Source organism: Chiloscyllium punctatum, chromosome 27, assembly GCF_047496795.1.
Source record: "Chiloscyllium punctatum isolate Juve2018m chromosome 27, sChiPun1.3, whole genome shotgun sequence".
NCBI lineage: Eukaryota > Metazoa > Chordata > Chondrichthyes > Orectolobiformes > Hemiscylliidae > Chiloscyllium > Chiloscyllium punctatum.
In genome coordinates, this window is record NC_092765.1 from 29,636,155 (window position 1) to 29,662,746 (window position 26,592).

The 26,592-nt window shown below is 39.2% G+C and overlaps 1 protein-coding gene across 2 annotated transcripts in view; it reads right to left on the minus strand.

Annotated features, from left to right (window-relative positions):
- The window catches only part of LOC140453612 (bone morphogenetic protein 7-like), a 94,050-nt gene that overhangs the window by 19,157 nt on the left and 48,301 nt on the right, over positions 1-26,592 (minus strand). For both annotated transcript variants that reach the window (XM_072548456.1, XM_072548455.1), the window contains exons 2-4: positions 20,913-21,105; positions 5,353-5,501; positions 273-470 (exon numbers count right to left, since the gene is read on the minus strand). In XM_072548456.1, coding sequence (XP_072404557.1) covers positions 273-470; positions 5,353-5,501; positions 20,913-21,105 — 540 coding nt within the window. The remainder of the gene's footprint in view (positions 1-272; positions 471-5,352; positions 5,502-20,912; positions 21,106-26,592) is intronic.

Consider the following 26,592-nt stretch of genomic DNA (forward strand, 5'->3'; position numbering starts at 1 on the left):
CTGAATTCCTCAACCACTCAACGTTACCTAGCTGATTATCAATAATTTATGTCGTTTTTGAGTACTGTGACAATACTTTTGCACCAAAATTAAGAGTTAGTTACATAACAACTTGAAATACATATTCTAACTCAGCTTTGATTCAGGTTTCTGGGCGATAGTATGTCTTTCATAACATAAGGAAAAACAACTAAGGTAATACATTAGACTCATAGTTTAATGCAAATTTAATCTGTACAATATTAGTTATGGTCACATGTTGACTGCGTTACCTGATGTGCTAGGTAGTTTCTCACAGGATTCCTGTGATTGGTTGTGCTTCTTACGACCTCTGCGTGGTTTTGTAGTCCGTGTTGTACGAATTGGTGCTGGACTTGCTCTGAAAAAGGTTACCATGAATGGCTGCTTTGAACGGGCTCCTCGTCGTCCTACCAGCCCAACAGAGTCAGGGTCTAGACTGCGTCCAGGAGCTTAACATGGAGCAGTGAACAATCAGGAGAAAGTGAGGACTGCAGATGCTGGACATTAGAGTCAAAAAGTGTGGTGCTGGAAACGCACAGCAGGTCAGGTAGCATCCGAGGAGCAGGAGAGTTGACGTTTTGTTTCATTTCAGGAATGATGAAGAGTTTATGCTCAAAACATCGAATCTCCTGCTCCTCGGATGCTGCCTGACTGGCTGTGTTTTTCCAGCACCACACTTTTTGGCAGTAAACAATCAGTACATTATCCAATTTTACATGACTGCTACTTTAAATATCACTTGGATTTTTAAAACACAAAAATGTTGTAGATCTTTCTATCTTTATCTGTCCAAGCTAGGCCCTGCAGCTGGCTCTTAGAATGTGCTGGCAGACATTTGCTAGATGGCTGGCTATGCCACTCAAAAACCAGAACTGCTGCGTTTTTTAAAATGAATGGCTGAGTTTCCTACCTTCACTGACTTGGATATATTTTCCACAATCTTCACTATTGTTATAATGGATGTTCATGACAGTGTCAGCACATAATTAGCTTCTGCAGCATTAATTTCATTTTCCAGAACATCCTGCGAACATATGGCCATTAAAGTAAACAAAATTGGGATTCATAGCTGCACGTCATATAAGGCCTTATGCAAACTATGCCTTGGAGTAGCAAGCCACATAAACTCACTTCCAAGTTACTACATGGTGTGTTCCTAGTCTCAGCTGTAACTCCATAAGGAGCACAGTCAATTATCCCCAAATCTGGGAGGGAAATTCAGAGGAACCATTTTGCAAGACTACTACAGTGTACAATCCACTTCCCCCCATCACGGATGGTTTGAGAATTACATCAGAAGTCATCAAGCAGCAGTTTGTTGGCTCTTTAGACCAGGTACAGGTATAAAGAGACAAAGAGAGAGGAAAAAATAATTAGCGACTTTTAATATGCTGCAGAAACAAAGTGGATTTTTACTCCTTATGTTCATTCAGGTGAGATAGAGAAGGGTATGAAAAAGATGGGGGAGTTGCATCACTGATTAAGGAGAATGTCACAGCTGTACTAAGAGAGGACATCTTGGATCACACATCCAGAGAGACCATATGGATAGAACTCAGGAATAAGAAAGGTGCAATCACTATGATGGGTTATGTTGTAGGCCTCCCAATAGCCAGTGGGAAATAGAGAAACAGATATGTAGGCAAATCAGGGAAAGATGTAAAAACAACAGAGTTGCTGTAGTGGGTGATTTTAACTGCCCCAGCATTGATTGGGACTCCTTTATTGCCAGGAACCTAGATGGGGCAAGATTTGAGAGAGGTGTGAAAAGGTATGGCGCTGGAAAAGCACAGCCAGTCGAGGAGCAGGAGAGTTGACGTTTCGAGCGTAAGCAATTCATCAGGAATTTCTCCCAGAGTTTGAGAGAATTAAAAATTAAAACAGGTTCAAGACAAAAATAAAAATTGCTGCAAATGCTCAGCAGGTCTGGCAGCATCTGTGGAGAGAAATCAGAGTTAATGTTTCAGGTTGGGTGACCCTTCCTCAGAACCCTTCCAGCAATTTCCATTTTTGTCTCTGATTTACAGCATCCGGAGTTCTTTTGTTTTTATGGAGATAGTCCAACCAGGGAAGGGGCTGTGCTTAACTGTGTATTGGAGAATAAGCCTGGCCTCATGGTTGAAATTTCAGTGGGGGAGCATTTGGGAACAGTGATCATAATTTCATAAGTTTTAAGATAGTAGTAGATAAGGAAAAGACTGGTTCTTGGGTGAAACTGCTAAATTGAGGGAAAGCTAATTCAAGCAGTATTAGTCAGGAACTGTGAAAGTTAGATTGGGAGTGTTGGCTATTTGAGGGTAAATCCACACCTGATATGTGGGAGTCTTTTAAAGGCCAATTGGTCAGAGTTCAGGATCAGCATGATCCTGTGGGGATGAAAGATATGAAAGATTCAGGAACCTTCGATGACAGAAGATATAGAAAGATTAGTCAAAAAGAAAAGGAAGACCATTGAGGAATATAAAAAAAGCAGAAAATAACTTTAACAAGAAATTAGGAGGGTCAGAAAGAGCCACGAATTGTCCTTGGCAAGTATGATTAAGGAGAATCCCAAGGCAATTTATACATAAATTAGGAACAAGAAGGTAGCTAGTGAATGGGCAGGTCCGCTCAAGGACAAAGGAGGGAATTTATAAGTTGAGCCAGAGGAAGTGGGTGAGGCCCTTGATGAGTACTTTGCATAGGTATTCACTAAGCAGAAGGACATGGATGATGGTAAGTTTAGGGAAGGGTATGTTGATATTCTGGAGCATGATGATATTAAGGAGGAGGAGGAGGAGAAGACATTAAGTAGGATAAGTCCCAGGACCTGATGGGATCTATCCCAGGATACTGAAGGAGGCAAGGGAGGAGATTGCTGGAACCTTGACTAGGATCATTGTGTTTTCTTTAGGTCCCAGAAGACTGGAGAATATTGTTCCTTTGCTTAAGAAGGGCAACAGGGATAATCCAGGAAATTATAGGTCAGTAAGACTTACAATAGTGGTAGGTTAATTATTGGAGAAGATTCTTAGGGACAGGATTTACTTGCAGTCGGAGAAGAATGGACTTATTACGGATAATCAGCATTGGCTCGTGCAAGGGAGATCATGTCTCACAAACTTGATTGAGTTTTTTGAGGAAGTGATAAAGATGATTAATGAGGTTACAGCAGTAGATGTTGTCTATGTGGACTTTGCTAAAGCATTTGACCAGCTCGCTCATGATAGGCTGGTTCAGAAGTTTAAGTAGCATTGGATCAATGGCAAGTTGGCAAATTGGATGGCAAATTGGTTGGGTCATAGGAGACAGAGGTTAGTTATGGAGGAGTCTTTTTCTGACTGGAATTTTGTGACCAGTGGTGTTTCACAAAGATCAGTGCTGGGAGCTATTTTGTTTGTCATAATATATAAATGATTTGAAAGAAAATGTTGGCCATCTGATTAGTAAATTTGACATAAAAGTTGGTGGAATTATGAATAGTGAGGAAGATTGCCAAAGGATATGGCAAGATATAGATCTACTTGGAAAGTTTTGCGGAGAAATGGCAGATGGAGTTTAATTTGGATAAGTGTGAGGTGATGTATCTTGAGTGGTCAAATGCAAGAGAAAAATGTACAATAAATGTCAGGACCCTCACAAGCATTGATATATAGAGGGATCTTGGGGTGCAAGTTCATAACTCCCTGAAAGTGGCAACACAAGTAGTAAAAATGGCATATGTCATGCTTGCCTTCATTGGTCAGGCCATTGAGAATAATAGTTGGCAAGTCATATTGCAGCTATATGAAACTTTAGTGAGGCCACATTTGTTGTATTGTGTGCAGTTCTGGAAGAATGTGGATGCTTTAGAGGGGGTGCACAAGAGGCTACGAGGATGTTGCCTGGAGTGGAATATATTAGCTAGAAGGAGAGGTTGGACAAACTTGGGGATTATTTTTGCTACAGTGTCAGAGGCTGAGGAGAAATCAGATAGAAGTATGTAAAGGTATGAGAGACATGGATAGGGTGGGTAGTTAAAATCATTTTCCCAGGATGGAAAGGTAAAATACCAGGAGGATAGCTTTAAGGTGAGAGTGGAAAAGTTTATAAGACATGTGCGAGGACCGTTTTTTATACTGAGGGTTGTAGGTGCCTGAAATGCATTGCTGGAGTTGTGGCAAAAGTTAAAAAAATCACACAACACCAGGTTATAGTCCAGCAGGTTTATTTGGAAGCACTAGCTTTCGGAGTTCTGCTCCTTCGTCAGGTGGTGGTAGAAGAAGATTTGTTCGCAAAGTTTAAGAGGCATTTATACAGTCATGTAAACAGACAGGGAGTAGAGGGATATTGACCTTGTGCAGGCAGATGGGATTATTTGAGAATGACGTCATGGTCAGCATAGACACAATGGGCCAAAGGGCCTGTTCCTGTGCTTTGCTGTTCTAAGTTCTATGATCTTTTGGTGATTTTTTTGACTTCAAATAAATTAAATGTGAACTTTTTGCAAGATCTACTTAAAATATTGAATATGCAGCAGTGGGCATACACGTACAATGTTAGTTTTTACTCCCCCCTCCAGTACTCATCAAAACAATAGTCAATAAAAAGTGGAGCTGGAAAGGCACAGCAGGTCAGGCAGCATCGGAGGAGCAGGAAAGTCAATGTTTCGGGTCAGAACTCTTCATCAGGAACAATAGATCCATGTCAAGAGATGAGTGGTGAAATCACAAAGCAATATCCTGCTCAGGGTTTTGCTACTTGTACCCACCATAATGATGTTTAAAATGATGTGAAAGAAAGTTAAAATCATGTCTTTTAAAAGAAAAGCTCTACTTATTTTGTTTAGTGTATTTTAAAAATGTAATTAGAAGAAATTTATTTGGAGGTGACAGCACTTAAAATTAATAAGGAAAAGGAGGCAGAACTGGCAGTGTTGTAGCCACATTTCCACCCTTCAATGCTGTGTGAAGAAACGTATGAGAGTTAGTTCTTCCAAATGCTCTGAGCTATATTGTTAATGATGCAAGGAAGATGATCTGGTATAATTACATGTGCTAATAAACTAGATGCATAGTTGGTTAAGGACTATGCGCATCTTAAAATTACCTTACAAACCATGAAATGTTCATGTTGCAATAAATGAGAATTGAATCAATGACAGATTGAAACATTCACTTTTGGTTAACACTTCCATTAAAGGCATGCTGTAGGAAAAGACCTTATAATGCTTGAACCAAAAACTTTAGTTGCCTGGGCCAGGGGTGGGAGTGAAATCTTTTTACAACAAACACTCAAAAATAATAAGAAATTGCAATCTAGTGTGACTTATTTTAATCTTGGAAGTTAATTATGTGACTTTAAATATAATACCTTCCTCAGTTTCCACACAAAGGCGCAGACCCAGATTATAATGAGGATTCATCAGCCAATCGTTGCTTGTTGCTGTGATGTCAAACTCCAACCACCCTTCTTCTGTGGGCCATACTTCTTGATTGTCCAATAGGAGGAGCTCTGGTTCTCTACAAATGGAAAAAGAAGTCAGTCAATTTGAGCTGACGGATAGGGAATTATGATCTGTGGCCTTATAAATACCAACAACCTACAAATACTAAAAACCTCAAAGGAACATTGCAGGGAAATTACAACACAAGATATAACATAGAGTCATAAAAAGCATAAAGTCAGGTGACCATGTATAAGTTTGAAGGAATCTCTTAAAGGCCATGTAGAGCAAAGTAGTTAGCTCCAAGGCAACTGAAATATCATAACAGCATCAAAATTAGATAAAACTTGATCTCCTCCATTTTTGAGACAGCTTCCCTGAAAACACAATACAGGTCATTCTATTCAATTTTATGGAATCATACAATCATTACAATCCAGATTGAGGCTACTTGGACCATCAAGTCAACACCAATCTTCTGAAGAGCATCCCCCCATACCCTATCCCCGTAATCCTGTCTTTCCCATGGCTAACCACCATGCCTGCACATCGCTAGACACCATGGGAAATTTAGCATGGCCAATCCATCTGCTCTTTAATGTCTTCTCTGTTTGCTTCTGTGCTATTATCTCTGGGGTTCCCCAAGAATCCATCCTTGGCTCGCTCTTATTTTTTATTTACATGCTGCCCTTTGTATATCACCATAAGATCCGGCTGCATGTGTGCTGATTATACCAGGCTCTGTTGCTCTACCACTTCTCTTGACCTCTCTGCCATTACTGATTTGTCATGATGCTTGCCCAATAAGAGAAAGCTTTCTCCAACTAAATATCAGGACAACCTGAGTCATTGTCTTCAATCTCCACCACAATCTTAATTTCCAAGCCAGCCACTCCATTCCTCTCCTTGGTGATTGTCTGAGGCTTAACTAGATCCTTGACAACTTTGATGTCTTATTTCATCTTCGGATAAACATCAGACCATGTATCCACTCTATCATTAAGACCACTTACTTGCATATCACCTGTTTCTACTTTGCCTCAGCTCCTTTGCTGCTGAAATCATCATCCATGTCATTGTTCTCTCTGGACTGGAATATTTCAATGAACTATGGCCTCCTTCCCATTTTCCACCATAAACTTGCATTCAACCAAAATATTTTGGCCATATCCTAAGTGACACCATGTTCTACATCCTTTACCCTATCCTGCCTGAACTGCTGTGCTCTTCCAGCACCACTAATCCAGAGACACACAGACTCCCAGTTTGTCAATACCTCAATTTAAAACTCTCACCCTTATTTTCATTTTCCTCCATGGCTCCTCTATCCTGATTTCTGTAACCTCACTAAAATCTTCAGAAATGACTGGAATCTCTGTGTTCTTCAATTCTGACTTCTGGTATATCCCTGACTTTAATTTCTAACACTGATAGATATGTTTTCACTTGCAGTGGCCCAAGGAAAGGAATTCTCTCTTAAACCTCTTCAACCTTTCTTTATCTCTTTCTTGTCAGAAGACACTTCTTAAAAGCTATATCTTCATTTGTATTTCCTTGGCAGGCTAAGTGACAAACATTTTTGATAGCCATTCTATGAAGTGTCTTGTAATGTTTAACTACATTCCAAGTGCTATCTAAATGCAGGTAGCTGTTGCTAGAGTAGATGAAGGCTTAGCACCTGTTAGAATGCATTTGGTAACCATTAGGAAAAACATTATTTAAAAGGCAGCCCTGTAGACTGTTGAATGTTAATGGAATGTTTGGAGATTGCAGTTGCAAATATGTTTCTGTGGGGTGCTCCTGACTATTTTAACATGCTTTTAAGGCAATATTTAGTAATGAACATTATTCATCAGATCCTTTTGAGAAAAAACTTCAAACAACTGTGCATGTGGACAGAGTAAACTGATGGATTCTGACTGCTGTCATTTGCAGAGTTCCAGGTTTAAGTACTGATATGATGAAATAACCATATGCTGAGTGTGGCATCTCAGATTAAAGCATTCTCTATCTTAGTGTGAAGGAACACTGAATAGATTAGCAAGTGAATGGAATCTGTCATACACTTAAAACAAGCTGTCAACTGAAGACTGAGATGAGTATTCCAGTAACTGTCTCAAGCTGCAGCTTTACAGTGTATGCAGTTGTGCAATTTCAGGTTTTTCTCATTAATATTTCATACTCAATAGCTGCTAAAGTTTTGGGAGTAGGGTGGGAAAAAAGGGAAAGTAGGTTTCTTCTCTTACCTCAACTTTTGATGTTATCCTTAACAGTTGTGAGCTAAATATATGATTTGGTTGAAACAAGGTTAAATCTGCATCCCCAATGTACAGCTCTCAAAACAACTGTCCAGACTTCAGTTGTCATAACCTTGCCAAATTTCTCCAAACTGGCAATCGCAAACCCTAATCCTCCTGAGCCTCTCCTTTATTTCTATTCTGCTGGTACTTCATCCTCAAACCTCCATTAATTTCCTGTTCAGAGATGGACGTTTCCTTGAATTTCTGCAAAGCATTCCCTCCCAGCTACTTTTAAACTTAACTTTTTTTAACAAATGGCATATTCCGTTGTTAGTAACCTCAAGCTTACAGTTTCCAATTGTCCTTTCTTGATTAACCTCTTGAGCAGTGAAGCAACATATTGAGATGAACTAAAATACCAACAAGTTTGCCTTTCTACTTCATTCTCTTTAACTAATTAATAAAGCTACCTACAATGGAGTGTGTGCAATGCAGAGTCATTGTAGTCAGCCATGTGTATTGTTACAGTCATGTAGCATAGCTGCCACCTCAGCAAGCATAGAAGCTACATTATATACAAGCCTGAGTTCTTATAACAATAAGTGTTGTTAATAAACTCAAATAATCTGTATTGACTAGAATCTGGTCTTCTTTGATTGTGTTACATGAGCTAACACAGGTAAACACTCAAACCATATCAGAATAGCAATGGTGGTGTCACCCATCACGGTTGCACTGGTAGGAACTAAATGCTGGTGGAAGCCAGTTGGCACTAAAGGCTGTAAAGGTGATAGCACAATGGCAGTGTGAAGAGCTCTGTTTTCTAACCATCACTCTGAATTCAGAGATAAAGTTTGCAACTAACAACCAAGATTACAACCTATACTGAAGCATAACAAATTCAATGGAGGAGAAATGTTTATGAGTATTCTCTTCCTCTTTAAAAAAGTGCATCTGTTTCAAAAAGCTTTGCTTTGCTTTGCTCTGCTTTCGCAAAGTGATCTTCAGATGAAACACAGCAAAAAAAGCTTATAAGAAATATTCTATTTACTATTGAGGTATTACTTGTATCCAAACGTTGGGTGATTCCACTGATTTTTTTTTTCAGAAATTGCATGAAAGCTGAAATTACCCTGATATCTCTTTTGGCGAGAATGCTATGTACAATGACGACTCAAATATTATTTTAAAGCCACAACTTTTAAAACAGCAACAACAAGAAAGATAAAAAAAAGAGAAGCCAACAACAATAATAAAAAGAAGAAAAGTATTACATTGCAATACAGATTCTTTGTATCCAGGCATTTTTAAAGAACATTAACCTGCACAGTAAAGATGGAAAACAAACAGTTGAGCATGGATTGGTGCTCCATTGACATCTGTCACAACTTCACTTATTTAAAGAAAGGATAAATCTTGACTTCACAGATCAATAAATAGCTGATAAAAGAAAGTCACTCAAACTTTGGAAAATGAAGGGTTAAGAGGAATAACAGCACTCGTGGGTGTTTCTAATGGTGACTGCAAAGATCCTGACAAAAGTTTTGCAATTTTTGTTTTCAGAGATCAGCTTAATGCTTGAGTCAATTTCAGAACTTTCAGACCGGAGTTCATATAATACTGACAATAGCTAGCTGAAACAACCAACCAGTCCCAAGGCAGATGACGATGCAAATGTAAGAAATATGATTTCACCAAAACTAACTTAGCTGAAAGGTTTATGGAACTAGTCACTGCCTCTGCAACCATTAAATCCTTTTGAAAGGTACTTTTAGTCAAATGCATAAACAGATGATCAAAATCACTGCTTGCAGATAGATGCATGCTTGAGTAACTTTAGATGGTCTACAGCATCTAAAGGTATTTGACTGTACAACAAGTATTGTTGCCATCATTATTTCAGCAGCATAAGCAGTAAAACATTCAAATCTTATAAGAGATGTGGCTTGGCTTACCCGCCAAAAGAGGGTTCAGCATTTCATGGCATATGCAAGATATGTTCTTCAAGAAGACATTACTTAAAACAGGGAAGAATCCAAGTGCCCAGAGAAACCCAAAGTGAAACACAATGCTCCATAGGGGCAAGTAAAGAAAACTCAAGCAAGGAACAATGCCAAGAATGTTTCCAAACTTTCATTCACAGCACACAAGTGTGTCAATGAAGACCAGGAGGTATCTGCAATGTTACTGCTAATAGATCCCTGTCAAATAGTACTTGTGGTGAACTCCAAACACCACATGCACATCATCAGAGAAGCTGAAGCCTATATGTCCACTCAAATAATATACCCTGAAAGGAATGGACAACATGCACTAAAAGCCAAGATTGATACTGGTGCAAGTGTGAATACTATCCCTTTACACAACTTACATGAAATATACTTAGAAAACTGGCATAATGTGGTGCAATTCATGCATACTAAGCAATACCATGCATTGACATTTTCCATCTTCAGTGTCAATATGGCTCTTCGGGATGGACACCTGCAAACTTTTATATAATTGAAACAGTTAAATCAACTATTATTGGTCTACCAATGTATGCAGATCTATGTATAAGTATGATCCATGAGGTAACAAATGCATAAATTGCAACACCAAAGGTTCCAGTCCATAACATCAAGTTTATCCATGGTCTGATTGACCTTTATCCAGACAGGTTTGACTGTAGCAATACATTGATATCATAGTCATAGAGTCATAGAGATGTACAGCATGGAAACAGACCCTTCGGTCCAACTCATCCATGCTGACCAGATATCCCAACCCAATCTAGTCCCACCTGCCAGCATCCGGCTCATATCCCTCCAAACCCTTCCTATTCATATACCCATCTTAAATGTTGCAATTGTACCAGCCTCCACCACATCCTCTGGCAGCTCATTCCATATACGTACCACCCTCTGTGTGAAAAAGTTGCCCCTTAGGTCTCTTTTATATCTTTCCCCTCTCACCCTAAACCTATGCCCTCTAGTTCTGGACTCCCCGACCCCAGGGAAAAGACTTTGTCTATTTATCCTATCTCTGCCCCTCATAATTTTGTAAACCTCTATAACGTCACCCCACAGCATCCGACACTCCAGGGAAAACAGCCCCAGCCTATTCAGCCTCTCCCTGTAACTCAGATCCTTCAACCCTGGCAACATCCTTGTAAATCTTTTCTGAACCCTTTCAAGTTTCACATCTTTCCGATAGGAAGGAGACCAGAATTGCATGCAATATTCCAACAGTGGCCTAACCAATGTCCTGTACAGCCGCAACATGACCTCCCAACTCCTGTACTCAATACTCTGACCAATAAAGGAAAGCATACCAAATGCCTTCTTCACTATCCTATCTACCTGCGACTCCACTTTCAAGGAGCTATGAACCTGCACTCCAAGGTCTCTTTGTTTCCAAGTTGTACCAGCCTTCTCCCTAACAGGGGTAATAGATTGGGAAGCTTTTTTCCTCCTAGTCAGATAAGCCAGATAGCTACCAGGCTAATCTCCGAATTCAAACAGGCTTTGTTTGGCAAAGGAGACCTTTTTATTACCTTGTGTGTGCATTGAGTCAAGAGCAGCCCGGAGACCTGTGACCTGCTGAAGCTTAACCAATGATGGCCTATTATAATATGTTTTCTCAGCTACCTTCAGCCGGATCTTCAGCATCCATTGCTGCTCCTCCCTCTGCCTCTTTCTAGTCGTCGAATATGAAATGATCAAATCTCGTAAATATGCTTTAGTGGCTTCCCAAAGCATTGCCAGATTACTAGCCATATCTGAATTAATATCCCAAAAGAGTCTGAACTCTCTTGTAATATATTTAATAAATTTACTATCCCCTAACAAAAATGGATCCATACACCAGTGACGTGCATCCATTCCACTAGCCTTGATTTTAACATCTAAATATACTGGTGCATGATCCAAAACAGCTATATTCCCAATTTTGCACGCCAATATTCTGTCCAAACTGTCAGTTGGCATAAAAAACATGTCAATTCGCGTATGGCACTTGTGTGGGTTGGAATAGAACATGAAATCACTTCCATTAGGGTGGAGGTACCTCCACACATCCACTCATCCCAACTCATCGTGCATATCCACCAACTGCTTAGACTGCTTGGGCGTACCTGCCAGGCCCTTTGGCACCCTGTCAATCTCTGAATCTATTAAGCGATTAAAATCTCCTCCTATAATTACACGGCGAACCCCAAGATTAATTAATTTAGCCATTGCGTCAATTAGAAATTTAAGAGGGTGCGCTGGGGGACAATATACATTCAAAACACCATATGTTTTTCCATGTATTAGGGCTTTAAGAATGATAAACCGTCTATTTTTAACCTTAATCTGCTCTGTTACCTGGAAAGGGATGTTCCTTCTTATTAGTATGGCCACTCCTCCACACTTAGATCTGAAGGATGAGAAAAATACCCTGTCATAACCCCCCTGCTGCAGTTTCCGATGTTCCTTACCAGTTAGATGTGTCTCCTGCAGCAGGGCAATGTCCATCCTTTCCTTCCTGAGGCTTAATAAGACCTTCGTTCCTTTCATAGGAGAATGGCTCCCTTTTATATTCCAGGTGCACCACCTGAACAAATCACTAGCCATGGTCATCTAGGGCAGCCCGTGGTTTCCCAGGAGGAGGGAACTTATCTGAAGTGTGATGAACTACAAAGATATTAATTCTATGCAATCTAAGAACTATTGCTATAAAAACAACTACAACTAAAAAAACCCACTACATTTAACTGAAACAGACACCCAAATAACCCCCAATTCGCTCGAACTCTTCCCCCTTGCCCATAGGGGGCACCCCTTCCAGTCCTTACTACCATCTTAGCTCCCTCTAGCTGAGGCCATGTCCTAGCCTCAGGCAATTCACAAATGAAGAAAACCTGTTGTTTAAATTCTGAGAGTTAACAATGGATACCCATCACCCCTCCATTCATCTTAGCCACAGATATAACCACCCCCAGGACAAAATCAAGAGGACAGCAGTAAATAAAAGGAACCCTAGATAAGACCCAACCGACCAATTATATAAAATAATTCCAATTTTACAATTTTACAACAAAACAGTACATATAAAACCAAGAAAAAGGGAAAGGGAGAGGTAAGTAGAAAGGGGTTAATAAAAAAAAGCCCTGAACCATTGTCCACAATGATGCCCCCTCCCCTCCCAACCAGCTCAGGTCCTTCAATTCAAAGACTTCACAAAGGCTTTCGCCTTTTCTGCAGAGTCAAAGATCTTGAAGGATCCAAACCTGGTCTTCCAGCGTTCGGATTCTTCCTCCCGAGACCTCGGTAATGGTCTCCTCCACTGCCCCCAGTCTTTGTTCCAGCAGCTGGATGTCCTGCTCGTGCTTTATTAGCATGGCAGACAGTGGCTCAACTGCTGCTTGAATCCACTCTCGGAGTTTGGCAAACTCCGAGAGTAATTGCTATTATCCTGCTGGATCCATAGGGGCTATCCTGGGAGACTCAGCACTGGCTGCAGGCACCCCCGATGCTGTAGTGGAGTGTTCTGTCTGCTGTGTTCCTTTAGGCCCCTTTCCTTTACCGGATTTCATCCTGGCCTTAAAGCTGTCCCAGACAATTTCAGCAGCTCCAAATATTCAGTAAGTTTAAATTAATACTTTTTTCTCCTGGAGGTGGGTGATAAGTGGGGGGGGGGGCATGAATATCCACCTTGCTCGGGGTGTGGCACAGAGTCCAGCACAGCAGACCACTCAGACTGCCGCCATCTTGGATCCCCCGAACATGACACAAACCTCCATCAGTTCATGGCAGTAAGGAAACATGACCCTGTCTCCAACAAGTCTTATCAAGTCAACATAGGCATATAAATTTATTCAGATTAATCTACTGGTAAAATGGTATAGACATAATCCTACCAAAATAAAAGTTGTGCATAAGTTGCCCATATCACAAACCAAAAGTGACTGAGAAAAGTGTCTCAGTTTCTTCAACTTTTCATCTCCATATATTCCAAATTTATCCACCAAGCCTCTACTGTTCATGATCTTACCTGCAAAGATACATTATACACATGGCAGGAAGATCACCAACATATTTTTCAATCTCTCAAAAATGCTCTGTCATCCAGCAAGTAGTTCTTCAATATTATGATCCCACCACACTCACTATGTTGGAAGTAGATGCATCCCAGATAGGCCTCAAAGCATGTCTATTACAGGATGACAAGCCAATTGAATTCAGTTTGTGGTTCCATATAACAGCTCAAGAAAACTTCTCCAACATTGAAAAAGAAACTTCTGCTTTAGTTTTCAGAATGCAATGGTTTCTCACAAATGGTTTCTCACAAGCATTTTATTGTTCCACAATATGTTGGAAATTATCCCAGGCACAACACACAAGTGTCCCTCCTTTACTCTAATGACTACATATGAAGATCCAAGGGTATAATTTGGAAATATGATACAAACCAGGTTCACAGATGAATATCTCTGATTCTCTTAGCAAACTTCCAAATCCTAACAAGAACAAATCCTAACAAGGGAGTTCCTCAACAAATTGTGTATAACTGTCCGCAGTACATTAATGGACCTTTGCAAGACATATGAAGGAAGTGGAATGTCCAACATGTTATCTCTTTATACTAACCTCAACCTGACAGTTTTGCAGAATGCATTGTCTGTATGGTAAAATCCAAGAGAGTGAAGTGTAAAGCGATGTGCCAAGACTTTTGGTTAACTATGCTAAATCTATGTAACACTCTTCAAGATAATGGTTTAGCATCACTGGCAGTTCTCAGGTTTGGAAGACAAATCCACATAGTTCCTCTCCCAAATTCACAGCAGCCAAACATATGTGCATGGCACATCTTTGGACACAAGGGACAAAATGGTATAGGAACAGAACAATGAAAATGAACAATTATCTCAAATTGAACCAAGCCAAAGGTAAAAGTTGGAGATTTTCATGTAAACACGTGGGTTTGTGGAAGGATTCCTTACCAGGTAACATTTAAAAAACAAATGGTTGAATCCTGCAAAGAAATAGTCGACACAGTCAAGCATCATATGATTAACCACTCATCTCAAAGGATGACAACCAAGATACTGAAAGTATGATTCATGACAACAACACATCCAAAACAAATGATGCACATCCACCATAACAAAGAGCCATGTTGTTATAACTGTGTAAGTACTGGATCCATTGTTGCTGTATATCTATCAAAGCACTATTTTATTGAGTAGACTTGATGTATCCACACGCATTCTTGTATAAGAGGATATTGGGATAGGGTTCCCATTCTTTAAGGGAAAAAAAGTGAAATGCAATACTATTGCATAGATTCTAGAAAGGAGAGTACCTTTAAGATAGTTAGGTGGCATCATGTCATTTGATGTCCAGTATAAAGGTCCTTACATCACTTCAGCAGTCACAGTACAATGGAATCGGTGCACTATGTTGTCATTGCAGTCATCTATTTTCAATGTTACAGTCATGTAATCAGCTGTAACATTAGTAAACATAGAACCCTGACTATGTGTAAGTGTGAGTTCTTATAACATTGTAAATAGTTAGTGTTGTTCATAAATTACAAAATGTCTGCTGTACAGCTGCATCAAAGCACTATTTTATAGTGTTTCACAGCTGTAAACTGACATCCATCTGCAATATGGAAAATTGTTCAGGTATGTCTTGCACACTAAAACAAGGACAAACCCAAATCAGCTAATTATTGCCCCGTTAGTCTCCTCTCAACTATCAGTAAAGTTGGGGAACAGGTCATCAACAGTGCTATCAAGAAGCAGCTGTTTAGCGATAAACTGTTTATTGATGTTGAGTCTATTTCGGGGGTACTCCAGGGCCACAGCTCCTGAGATTATTGCAAACTTGATTCAAACTTGCACAAAAGAGCTGAATTCCAGAGGTGAGGTTAGAATGACTGCCCCAGACATCAAAGCTTGATTTGACTAAGTGTGGCGTCAAGGAATCCAAGGAAAACTAGAGCAAATTGGAAAAAGGGGAAAAACTCTCCATTTGTTGAAGTCATACCTGACGCAAAGGAAGATGCTTGTAGTCATTAGAGGTTATTCATTTTAGTGCAGGGATATCTTTAAGGAGTTCCTCAGAGTGGTGTGCTAGGCCCAATCATCTTCAGCTGCTAGAAGTTAAAAAGTGGGGATGTTCGCTGATGACTGCACAATGTTCAGCACCACTCATGACTCAAGAAACCCATGTCCAAATGTAGCAAGACAATAGTCAGGCTTAGATTGACAAGTGACAAGTAACATTTGCAACAGACAAGTGCCAAACAATGAGCATTGATAATGAGAGAGAATCTAACTGTTGTCACTTAATATCGAATAGCATTACCATCACTGAGTCCCCCACTATCAATGTTCTGGGGGTTGCTATTGACCAAAAGTTTGCCCGAAATGTCGATTTTCCTGCTCCTTGGATGCTGCCTGACCTGCTGTGCTTTTCCAGCACCACTCTAATCTAGAGTCTGGTTTCCAGCATCTGCAGTCCTTGTTTTTACCCAGAAATTGAACTGGACTAGGCATATGAATACTGTGTCTTTAAGTGCAGACCAAAGGCTTGGAATCCTGCAAAAAAAAACTTATCTCCTGATTTGACAAAGTCTATTCACAATATATAAGGAACAAGTCCAGGAGTGTGATGGAATAGTCCTCACTTGTCTGAATGACTGCAGCTCCAACAACACAAGAAACCTGACACTATCCAGGACAAAGCAGCCTGCTTAATTGGCATTACATCCACTAACATACACACTCTCCATCACCTAAACACACTAGCAGCAGAGTGTACCATCTACATGATGCATTGCAGAAATTCGCCAAGACTTCTTTAACATTTTCCAAAACTGACAACCATTAACATCTAGAAAGACAACGGCATAGATACATGGGAATGACACCTTTTCCAAACTCTACTCTAAGGCACTCATCACCTTGGTTTTGTAAAATATTGCTGTTCCTTCACTAGGTCAAAATGCTGCAACTCCCTCCCTATTAGAATTGTGTATGTACCTATACAAACTGGACTGCAGTGGTTCAAGAGGGCAGCTTACTATCACCAACTTTCAAGGGCAATTAGGAATGTTAAATAAATGCTGATTCAGCCAGCAATACCCACATCCCTTGAATGAAAAATAATCTACTCTCCACAGTCTATGTTACGTGGGCTAACATATAGAAAAACATTTAGACCACATCATACAGGCAATGGTGTTTGATGCAAGAAACCACATCCGTAACTATTCAACAGGAGAATTATTCCAGCAAATAAGGATAAGAGCCAACTGCACATTCTTAGTGTGAAACTTCATTTTTCTGGGAGTTTATATCAGGAAATGAGACACAGGCTGACCTGATTTTCTGTTGATAGCAGACCAGAGCCTTTGTGAGATTCCCTAGTGTGCACATCCAAAGAGCAAGGCTTTCTTCTGGGATCTAAAAGTGGAACTGTATTCTGGAGATTCCAAGTGCCATGGCTACTATATTCAGTCTGTTGGGTGTTGCTTTATAACTCTAATATCAGAGTTTCAATCTGTGTTTTAATTATTATTTGGATTCAGAGTTCCCGAAATGTCAAATTTGAGATAAGTTTACTGAGATGAAGGGTAGTGGTGGGGAATAAGCAAACATTTGCTGATACAGAATCCTTCACTGCATCACAATATACTATTCACATTTTCACAGGTTTGATGAGGGAAGCAACTGACCATAGTCAGAACAGTTTATTTTATCCATTGAGAGCCTGTCTTTCTGGGCGTGGGAGTCAAGCTTGAAAATGGAAATCAAATAAGGAACATCAAATAAGATATTTTGATTTTTAAAATATTTTACAATAACTATATTTGAATTCATTTCATCCATAAGTGCTCTACTTTTACAACTCTGTGCTGCTGGTATGAACACTAGGTAGTGCCATTGGAATAAGTTTATTCCTCTCTTTTGGGTTGACATCTCCATGCTACATTGTGAATTGGGCAGCAACCTAGACAACAAAACAGCCTAAAAACTCATCCCGGCATTAGATTGCCCTGGGACTTGAACTCTTGACTGTCTGCCTGTCAGACCAGCTCTCAGCACGAATGACTAGACTGCCTCACTTAAAGTCCTTTGATCCCATGATTTTATCTATACTGCTTATTCTACCCAGGAAATGCTATTTTCAATAAACATTTTGTTGGGTCTCATGAGAGGTGATAGCAACTAACTGAATAACAGTCATAAAAAGAAACAGAAATGCAAATAACAGCTCTGATCAAGAGTCCCACCCAAAATTTTAATCAAGCTTTTTCTTTCAGATGCCAACCATATATTTTGAGCTGGGCATGCTTTTATTTTTGAAAAATTAGTTCTGTTCACATCACTTAAAGGTCCCCGTGGTGCTAAGTGACTTTTCCTCCTAGTTGTTTTGCTAAATATATTCAGTTTTGACATTTACTATCAGCTCCACTGACATTTGTTTTAAAAATAATTCAAGGGATGTAGTTATTGTTGGCAAGGCCAGCATTTATTGCCTATCCCTAATTGTCCTTGAGATGGTAGTGGTTAGCTGCCTTCTTGAACTAAGACGTTTGGACACCCACAGTACTGCTGGAAAGGGAATTCCAGAATTTTGACTCCCAGCCCCTCACTGCCCAACTCACCATCTATTACCCAACTAGTGATACAGTTCCAAGTCACCCTGTTGTGTGGCTTGGAGGGGAACTTGTGAGTGGTTGTGTTTTCAAACTTGGCATCCCCAGAAAAAAACTACTAAAACATGCTTAATACAGGATTAGGTTGAACATCTATTCAATGCCTATTAATAAGCATATTTTTCTCTGGTTACCAATGACTCATGTCTATTGCTCAGTGTTCTGGTGCATCGATCTAACCAATGGGCCATTAAGTGAGCAACAGCTATCTAAAAATATCATTTTGGGAACATTAGGGCTAAATAGTGGTAACAGTAAAATGTTATTTTGTAAAACTTACTCATTGAAGGATTACCTTTCCAAAACCATGACTCTACCAGCTGGAAGGATAAGGACAGCAAATGTACAGGAACACTACCCATGTCCAGTGACCATGTCCCTTGCAAGTGCAGCCAGGCTCCTAACTGTAGCAATTATCTCTCTCTAATTTTAATGGAATTCTACTTTTATGATCATTATCTTTATGTCTCTTTATGTTGACCCATGTCTCCTTTATGCCCATACGGTTCTAAATTATGCTTACATTCAATATGAAATTTCTAAACCCTTAAAAGCCACAAACAAATATTATCCTCCACCAACCTCCCAGCTGCTATATATCTCAAAACATTTCTGTACCTATAGCGACCCACACCATTCCTTTACCTTCACTAAATCTAATTCCTGGAACACCCTTCCTAACAACACTACAGATATACATACACTGCATGGAGAAGGTGGCTAACTGCCTTCTCATGAGAAATTAAGACATAGACAATAAATGCTGAGGGAGCTAGCAATGCCTCCTCCTAAGAAAGAATTTTTAAAAACCCTTTTGAAAATTGGCTTCGCTCATACATGCATTTGGTTCTTTACCAGAAAGGTGACAGGTTCAATACTCAATATATTCTGAGTTCGTTAATCCTGATGAAGGATGAAATCATGTGTTACAGTCAATCTCCCTATTAGTCAGCATGGTAGCATAGTGGTTAGCACTGCTACCTCTCAGCACCAGGGTATCTCCACACCACATTCCTGCTCTCTCCTCAAATCTTTGATGGCTTGAGCTTAAAAAATCTATTTCTTTTCAAAATATATTCAGTGACTTCTGTGGTAATAAATTTGACAGGTTGACAATTGAGTGAAGACATTTCTCTTCACCTCAGTCTAAAATGGGCCTACCACATATCCTGAAATTGTGACATCTTGTTCTGAAACCACACCATGCCCTAGCCCCCAGCACTCAGCCAGAGAATACAGCATTCCTGCATCCAGAGTTCCATCTCTTTGAATTTCAATGATTCAATGAGATCCCCTCATTTTAAAAAAAATCTTGCTTATTGTTGGGATTTGCACATGAATAGCATGAGCATCAGTGGAATGTACTTCACGAATGGTCAATGCCTTCAGGAAAGATGGAGGTGAAACTATTTGGCAAAGCATTGTGAAAATGTTATCAGTGACAGTAACAGGGGTCTCCCCTCCCAATTGGGGAACACTTCAGCAGTCAGGGACATTCAGCCTCGGATCTTCGGGTAACCATCCTCCAGGGAGGATCTTGGGACAGGCAACAATGCAAAAGTGGCCAAGCGTCAGCTGATAGCCAAGTTTAGTACCCATGAGGATGTCCTCAACCCAGACCTTGGGTCCATGTCACACTATAGGTGACCCCACTAAACCTTACTTTCTCTCTGTCTCTCTCTCTCTCACACACACACATCTTACATACTCACACTCATGCAAACCCACTCTCATACACACGGTCTCTGTCATACACAAAGACATACAAACCCCCCACCCCCCACACCCACACCCACACACACACCCTCTCACAGGCTTCTACTCCATCACACTCACACACACTTTACCAAACTTGCACATAAGCAAACACACAGTCTCTCACATGCACACACTCACATATACACAGTCATTCTATCTCTCTCTCTCTCTCATGCATGCACACACACATATAAATCTATGGGTGAATTTGTATTTGCAGATACATTCTATTTTGCTAAAAAAATGCACAATCTGCAGGCAGTCAATCCATGTAATATTTGGTAAATTCCATTTTGGAAATAGAAACAGTCTGACTCAAAATTGGGATACAGACAGACTCTAACCTCACACCTTTAACGCGCTGTCTGAGCTGAGATGTCACTTTTTAAAATAAAATCTTAAGTTATTTTGAGAATGTGACTTTAAAGAAGTTCTGGGATTTACATATTAATGAACTGAAACTTGCGACCCATTCTAAAAGATGAAAGACTTAACAACAATCTAGGTTTGTTCAATATATCATTTCAGTTGCATGACACTGTAATCTTTTGCTATAAATTTTGTGTCTTATGGTCCTGCTCCACAACCACCTGGTGAAGGAGCAGTGCTCCGAAAGCTAGTGCGCCCAAATAAACCTGTTGGACTATAAGCCGGTGCTGAGTAATTTTTAACTTTGTCCACCCCAATCCAACACTGGCTCAGTGAATGCAGCATTTTTTTTGGTTTTGGGAAGGGGAAAATACTCCTGTAAACTACAGGTTAGATGACTCCATGAATAATGAATGGTATGTACTAACCTGTCCTGGAGCACCTGCAACACTTGGTAAATTGTGATATGAAGGGTCATGTTCCCATGGAAATTGTCATTGGCTCCTTTGTAGATCCTAAACTCTGCAGCAGTTACCATTTCACCACGAGGAATCTGAGTTAAATCGAACTTAAATTCTTTCCACTGTGCCTTGTGGTGAAAAATATCTTCATTGTGCTCCACTGTCAAAACAATAACAAAAAGAGCCATTGTTAAACTTGTACCATCTCCAATCCTATGTGAATGCTGCTCTATAATTGGGTACTAGATAAAATGGGAGAGAACTCCAGTTGAGCTCTGCTCCTTCCTGTACTCTGAAACTCCATAGATTTAGAGAACTGTGGAGGTAATTATGTTTCCTACACTAATACAATCTTCCACAGAGATTTTTTTAAAATTAATTGTATACTACTACAAGAAATAGAGAAACTTAATCTCCTCAAAGATCAGATTTTAGAAGAATACTTTCATCATCAATACAGGGTTAACTCTTGCTAAATAAAGTATTTTCAATAGTTAACTAGCAAAGTATTTTAAAGAGAATGTATCCCTCCCTTGTAATTTTCCCCCTCATTCTCCTGTTCCCCGTAGAGTTTTTAATACAGACCAAATTACTTTGTCAAATGTAGGTTCAGCAGTGATTTACTATAGTGCCACTCCTGATACATAAGTCAACTTTTCAGAATGTTTTTGACTCTCACAACTACTCAATGCATATTCCATACAAGGAATTCACTGTGACTGGACATTGTAGCATAACTAAGGTGAGAAGTTTGGTGATTAAAGATTAAAACTTCTCAATAGTTCTATTTTGCTGTACTTTAACAGTCACATTACACAATGTTGAATAACAGAATCTTCGCTTTGCGCTGATTCTATTTTCTTCATGTAAAGCAAGGAAAGGGTAGTGGTTCATAAACCAAAACGAAATCCAGAGACATAATTATAGGAATGTTCCGCTTTTAAAAATAAACTCCCAAAGAGAAGGAATTAATTAAAGGGCAAAAAAGGGTGTGTTTCAGAAATAAAAAGGTTACTGAAGATTTTATGTTTATCTAAACCACGTGCCTCTGAAACTATCAGACATTTTAAACTGGTCTTACTCCAAAGCCGAGATGATGTGACTGGCAGAAGCAGGAATCTTCCATCTAGAAAGATATTTTGAACTTCCTTTGATGTGACTGTTCTTGGTTCTGTTTTCTTGAAATAGATATGGGACAAAATTTCCACTCAGTTCCATTGACAAAGCCAATGGAAAAGATTAAGGAATGTCAAGCATCTTATCCAATGCAAATTGAGTTCCCTTGATCATTGATGGTGGTTTGAAAAACATTGTGCAGGAAACCAGCCCTGCCCACAAAACTGGCTACACCCCTGTAAAATTAATCAACATGGCACATTTCTGTCAACTGATCTTGCTTGGAGCCTTTGGTGCAAGTGCATTTGTCGAGACTTCAAAATTTGTTAAAAAATTTGAGAAGAAACTGACTAGTGTGGATCAGTGAAACTAGCAAAGGTTTCTTCTTCAAAAATTAATTTCCAGTTATTTAATATTAAGTTGCTCATAGATGCTGAAGCAGCCACTCTTATTAAAAATGTATATTTTATTTTCTTGATAAAATTATTTTCAGCTGTCACAACAAAATAGCACCAGGTTACCATTCTTAAAAATATCGTAGAAGATAAACAAAGACATTTCAATAGGCTGTTTAATTGTCCTAGTTCTGGGAAGATTTGATGTTTGTGGTTATGCAAGTGTTTTTTGAGCAAAAACTAAAAACATGAGAAAGAAAAGCATAATTTTGAGCTCAATTGACAATTATCAAATCTGGACTCCCAATTGTGAATCCAAAATGAACTGTCTTAAATATTCGTTCACTTTTTAAAAGCATTTTTGGGCAAACATGTGTATATCCTCAATAGCCAAAGTTTTCCCTGATATTTTGTGTTGGTATGTTACCTTGCTTGGAATTAACATTGAAAGTTTGCAAAATTTGATAATATTAACTGGGTTTTGTCACATTTGAACGGTTGTTGAAAGCTAACTTTTTGACATTGCGAATAAATTCTGCAGATCTTTGCAAACTTTTTTTTTCTATTGTATGAATTACAACTTAATTAGATACATATGTTGGTATGAATCCATATGTATGAGCATATATCCACTCATGGTCACATTACCTTCAGCACCCAGACATTACATAAACATTGGTTCTGGGATTTACAATATCACCTAGCTCATTAGCCTGAACTAGTTAGATTGAAATTGAATTTTGTCAAATATGGTATTCTGAATTATTTATAGTAGATTGCACATTCAGCTCTTTTCTTTCACTGGTTGACCTGCTGTAGTATTTATTCAGGAATGCCGAGGGCTGGAACTTGTCTGGTTATGATATTTGAACATGTCCAATTTTGGGTAGCAGAGCCAGACAGAGGCTTGAAAATTCATCACAACATGGAAGTGGAGTACATTAATGGAAGGCGCTGGAAACAGGGCTTAAAAGTTACAGGTAACATTTATGTCACTTAATTATCAAGTAATGGTTATAATAAACCCAACTTTCTCCTCTTGACTCCCAAAGGCATTGCTATCACCAAGTTATCATTGACTCAGAACTAAATTTGATTAAACACCATAATATACCATTGGACCAGTCCATGCTACAAGAATAGAGTACTATCTTGGTACTGTGAAGTGTGGCTTACTCCCTAGCCCCTAAAAACCTACAATCCTGCACCAAGCTCAAATCACGAGTGAGATGGTATACTCACCATTTGCCAAGAAGAGCTCAGGAAACTCTACGCTATCTAGAACATAGTTGCTTACTTAAACTCTACTGTTGGGCCAGGCATCGATGTTTTGTAACAAGCTTTAGCTGCCGCATGCACAATTGACAGGATACAATTATTCTTCAGTATCCTTCAATTCCCCATTTAAAACCACTGTGGGGGTACCTTTAACATTGGGTGAAAGAGGAGGCCCTTGGGGAAAAGAATCCTTTTCAGTAAATATGGCCTTTCCATCTTCATTTTGTTCAGAATTATTTAGACTTCTGTATATTGTCATGACCAGGTGAGGAGGGGTAATCAGCTCTCCTCTTCTTAAATACCTCATGGGCAGTCGCAACATTTTTATTTTGAACATTGCTGCAAAAAGTCCCATTTTGTCAGTGATACCCAAGTTCTGTACTGCCAAATATAATTCTTAAAGATTTCTGTTTAGCATATGAATATGATGGGTATATGAATAGGAAGAGTTTGGAGTGATATTTGCTGGGTGCTGGCAGGTGGGACTAGATTGGGTTGGGATATCTAATCTGCATGGACGGGTTGGACCAAAGGGTCTGTTTCTGTGCTGTACATCTCTATGACTCTATGACTCTATACAGCTCATACACTTCCACTAAAGTGGAATTAATTAGTTTAAAATGGAGGAGCCACATTGGAATGTTTTCTTGAATGAAAGAGGGAGGAAATTTATTATCCCCAAAATAATAAATGCAACATCGACACAACAGAATCACAGGTAGTAACCATACAAAGAAGGTGAGAGAGGGATGTTTAGGGATGTCAGGCAGCTAAACGCAACTTCAGTTTAAAGTTCTTAGAGTAGTTGAGTTGGTAGCATGATGAGAGTCCTGGCTGTTTAGCTGTTGGCCGTATTTCTTCTATAAACTGGCAACATTTATAGAAACCCTTGAATTCCTGGTGAATAGTTGTTGTTTTAAGTCACTTTTCACAGGGAACTAACTTTTGAGTTTGATGACAAGCAGAGTGAGTGAGGGGTAGAGTCATGATTTTTCTTTAATTTTCTCATTGTTTCAATTTGGAACTGTAAATTGAAGTTAAGAATTGAACGTTGAACAGCCCCTTATTTTAAAATAGAAGAGAAAAAAGAGCAGATGTTTTCTGGTGGGAATTGGCCTAGAAAGACAATGCAACTTAAGTTGAATTGGTACCATATTGTTGCTAATCCAAGGCTGGCAGCTAGATAGATTTTTGAATCAGGGAGAATGGGTTACGACTGACTAGGGTTTGGTAGGAGGCAGTGAAACCTTTTGGAGACTTCCAGAGATGGTGATGTGTGGTTTTAGTCTCTAGTTTTTCTCCAGTTATTGAATTGTGAAGGTTCTGGGAAAAGAATCAGAGTCTGTAAGAAATAATTAAATATTGTTAGAAGTCTGCTGAAACTGTTTGCATTAACCAGTGACTTCAGAATTCAAGCAAGACATTTGTTCTACTTGCCTGTGAACAACCTATTGTCCAAGTATTTCATGAAACTGGAAACTTTATTGAACTGGCAAATTATTATTCTTTTGCTTTCTTTCTTAATTTATCCCTTAAGCATGTCTGTCTGTCAGGTATGATTAAAGGAAATTGGGATTTAGATCATAGATATTATTTTTTTTTACTTTGATGTTTATCTGCTCTATTAAAGTTAAATTGTTAACTTTTATTTAAGTGATAAACTTAGTGTTCAAGATCTGTTATTCAAAAAGTCTGGTTAGGAACAATTAGGCAATTTTAAAGGTCATTGAATGTTTTAATTTCATTGTGTTGTGAATCCAGTGATCATGAAGCTGATTTGGTTTGGCATTCTATCCCTGTGTTGCAACATCCTCCAGTTCATGCTTGTATATCCATTCTTTTCTTGTCTCTGGTTTGTTGTTTAGAAGCAGCAGTTGACATATAGTTCATTGAGTGTTCTGGGATCTAGCTCCATCGTCATCAGAAACTTGCCAACTGGCAGGTAAACCTTTCTTCTTGCAGTATGTAACTTCCAGAATGATGTGAAGCAGCAAGGAGATACAGTTTCAGTGCCTCTTTATAAGAATGTTAATTTTATCTTTGACTGATTTTCATTTTCTCATGGTTTCTTGAACTTGGGCCCAACCTGGTCAGGTAACCACACATATGTTCTATACATTACTTATTCTCAATTTGGCCAGAAAATACAAGGATAGGAGATGACACTATGAGAAAATATGTTTGGATTGAAAATAAATAAATTAAAAATTTGGGATGGGATTCCTTTGTTTGTGATTGGTGATTAGCTTTTCCTAAATCTCTAGATATTTCAGTAAATCAGCACAGTTTACAAACAGACCCCAATTATGTCAATCAATGAGTAGAATGTTACTCTCAAAATTCAAATTCATGCTATAACCAAAATGTTTATTCATCTCATAGGTAAGAGATTTCTTCAGAATTGATTGATATACAAGTAGGGTGACGAAACGTCTGGAAATGAACCTTCTAGCTCAGCGAGCAAACTTACATCCAGAACCTCAACCTGAGCTACAAATCTTCTCAAAACTTGCTAATACAAGAGCAAGTTATAACCAATATATACTGTATTGCACATCATACTCAACACTGTAGAAGAGAAAATAAAAGGATAGAATTTAAAACATGATGAAAGTAAATAGGAGTGAATTTCACCTGTCTGCAGGTAGTGAGATGGGGGAAAATATTTGGGCGAGTTGGAGAGAAACTTGCCCCATTCTTGCTATCACACTAAGTATGTTCTGAGCGAGAAGGTCCACGGGCCACCAATTAAAGTTCTTAAATGGTTAAATGGCAGCCACTTAAAGGCCTTAACTTGCGACCTCCTCATGCATCTACCTTCCCTGTGAGTGAGAAACTTGAATGGTGACCTGGGCTGG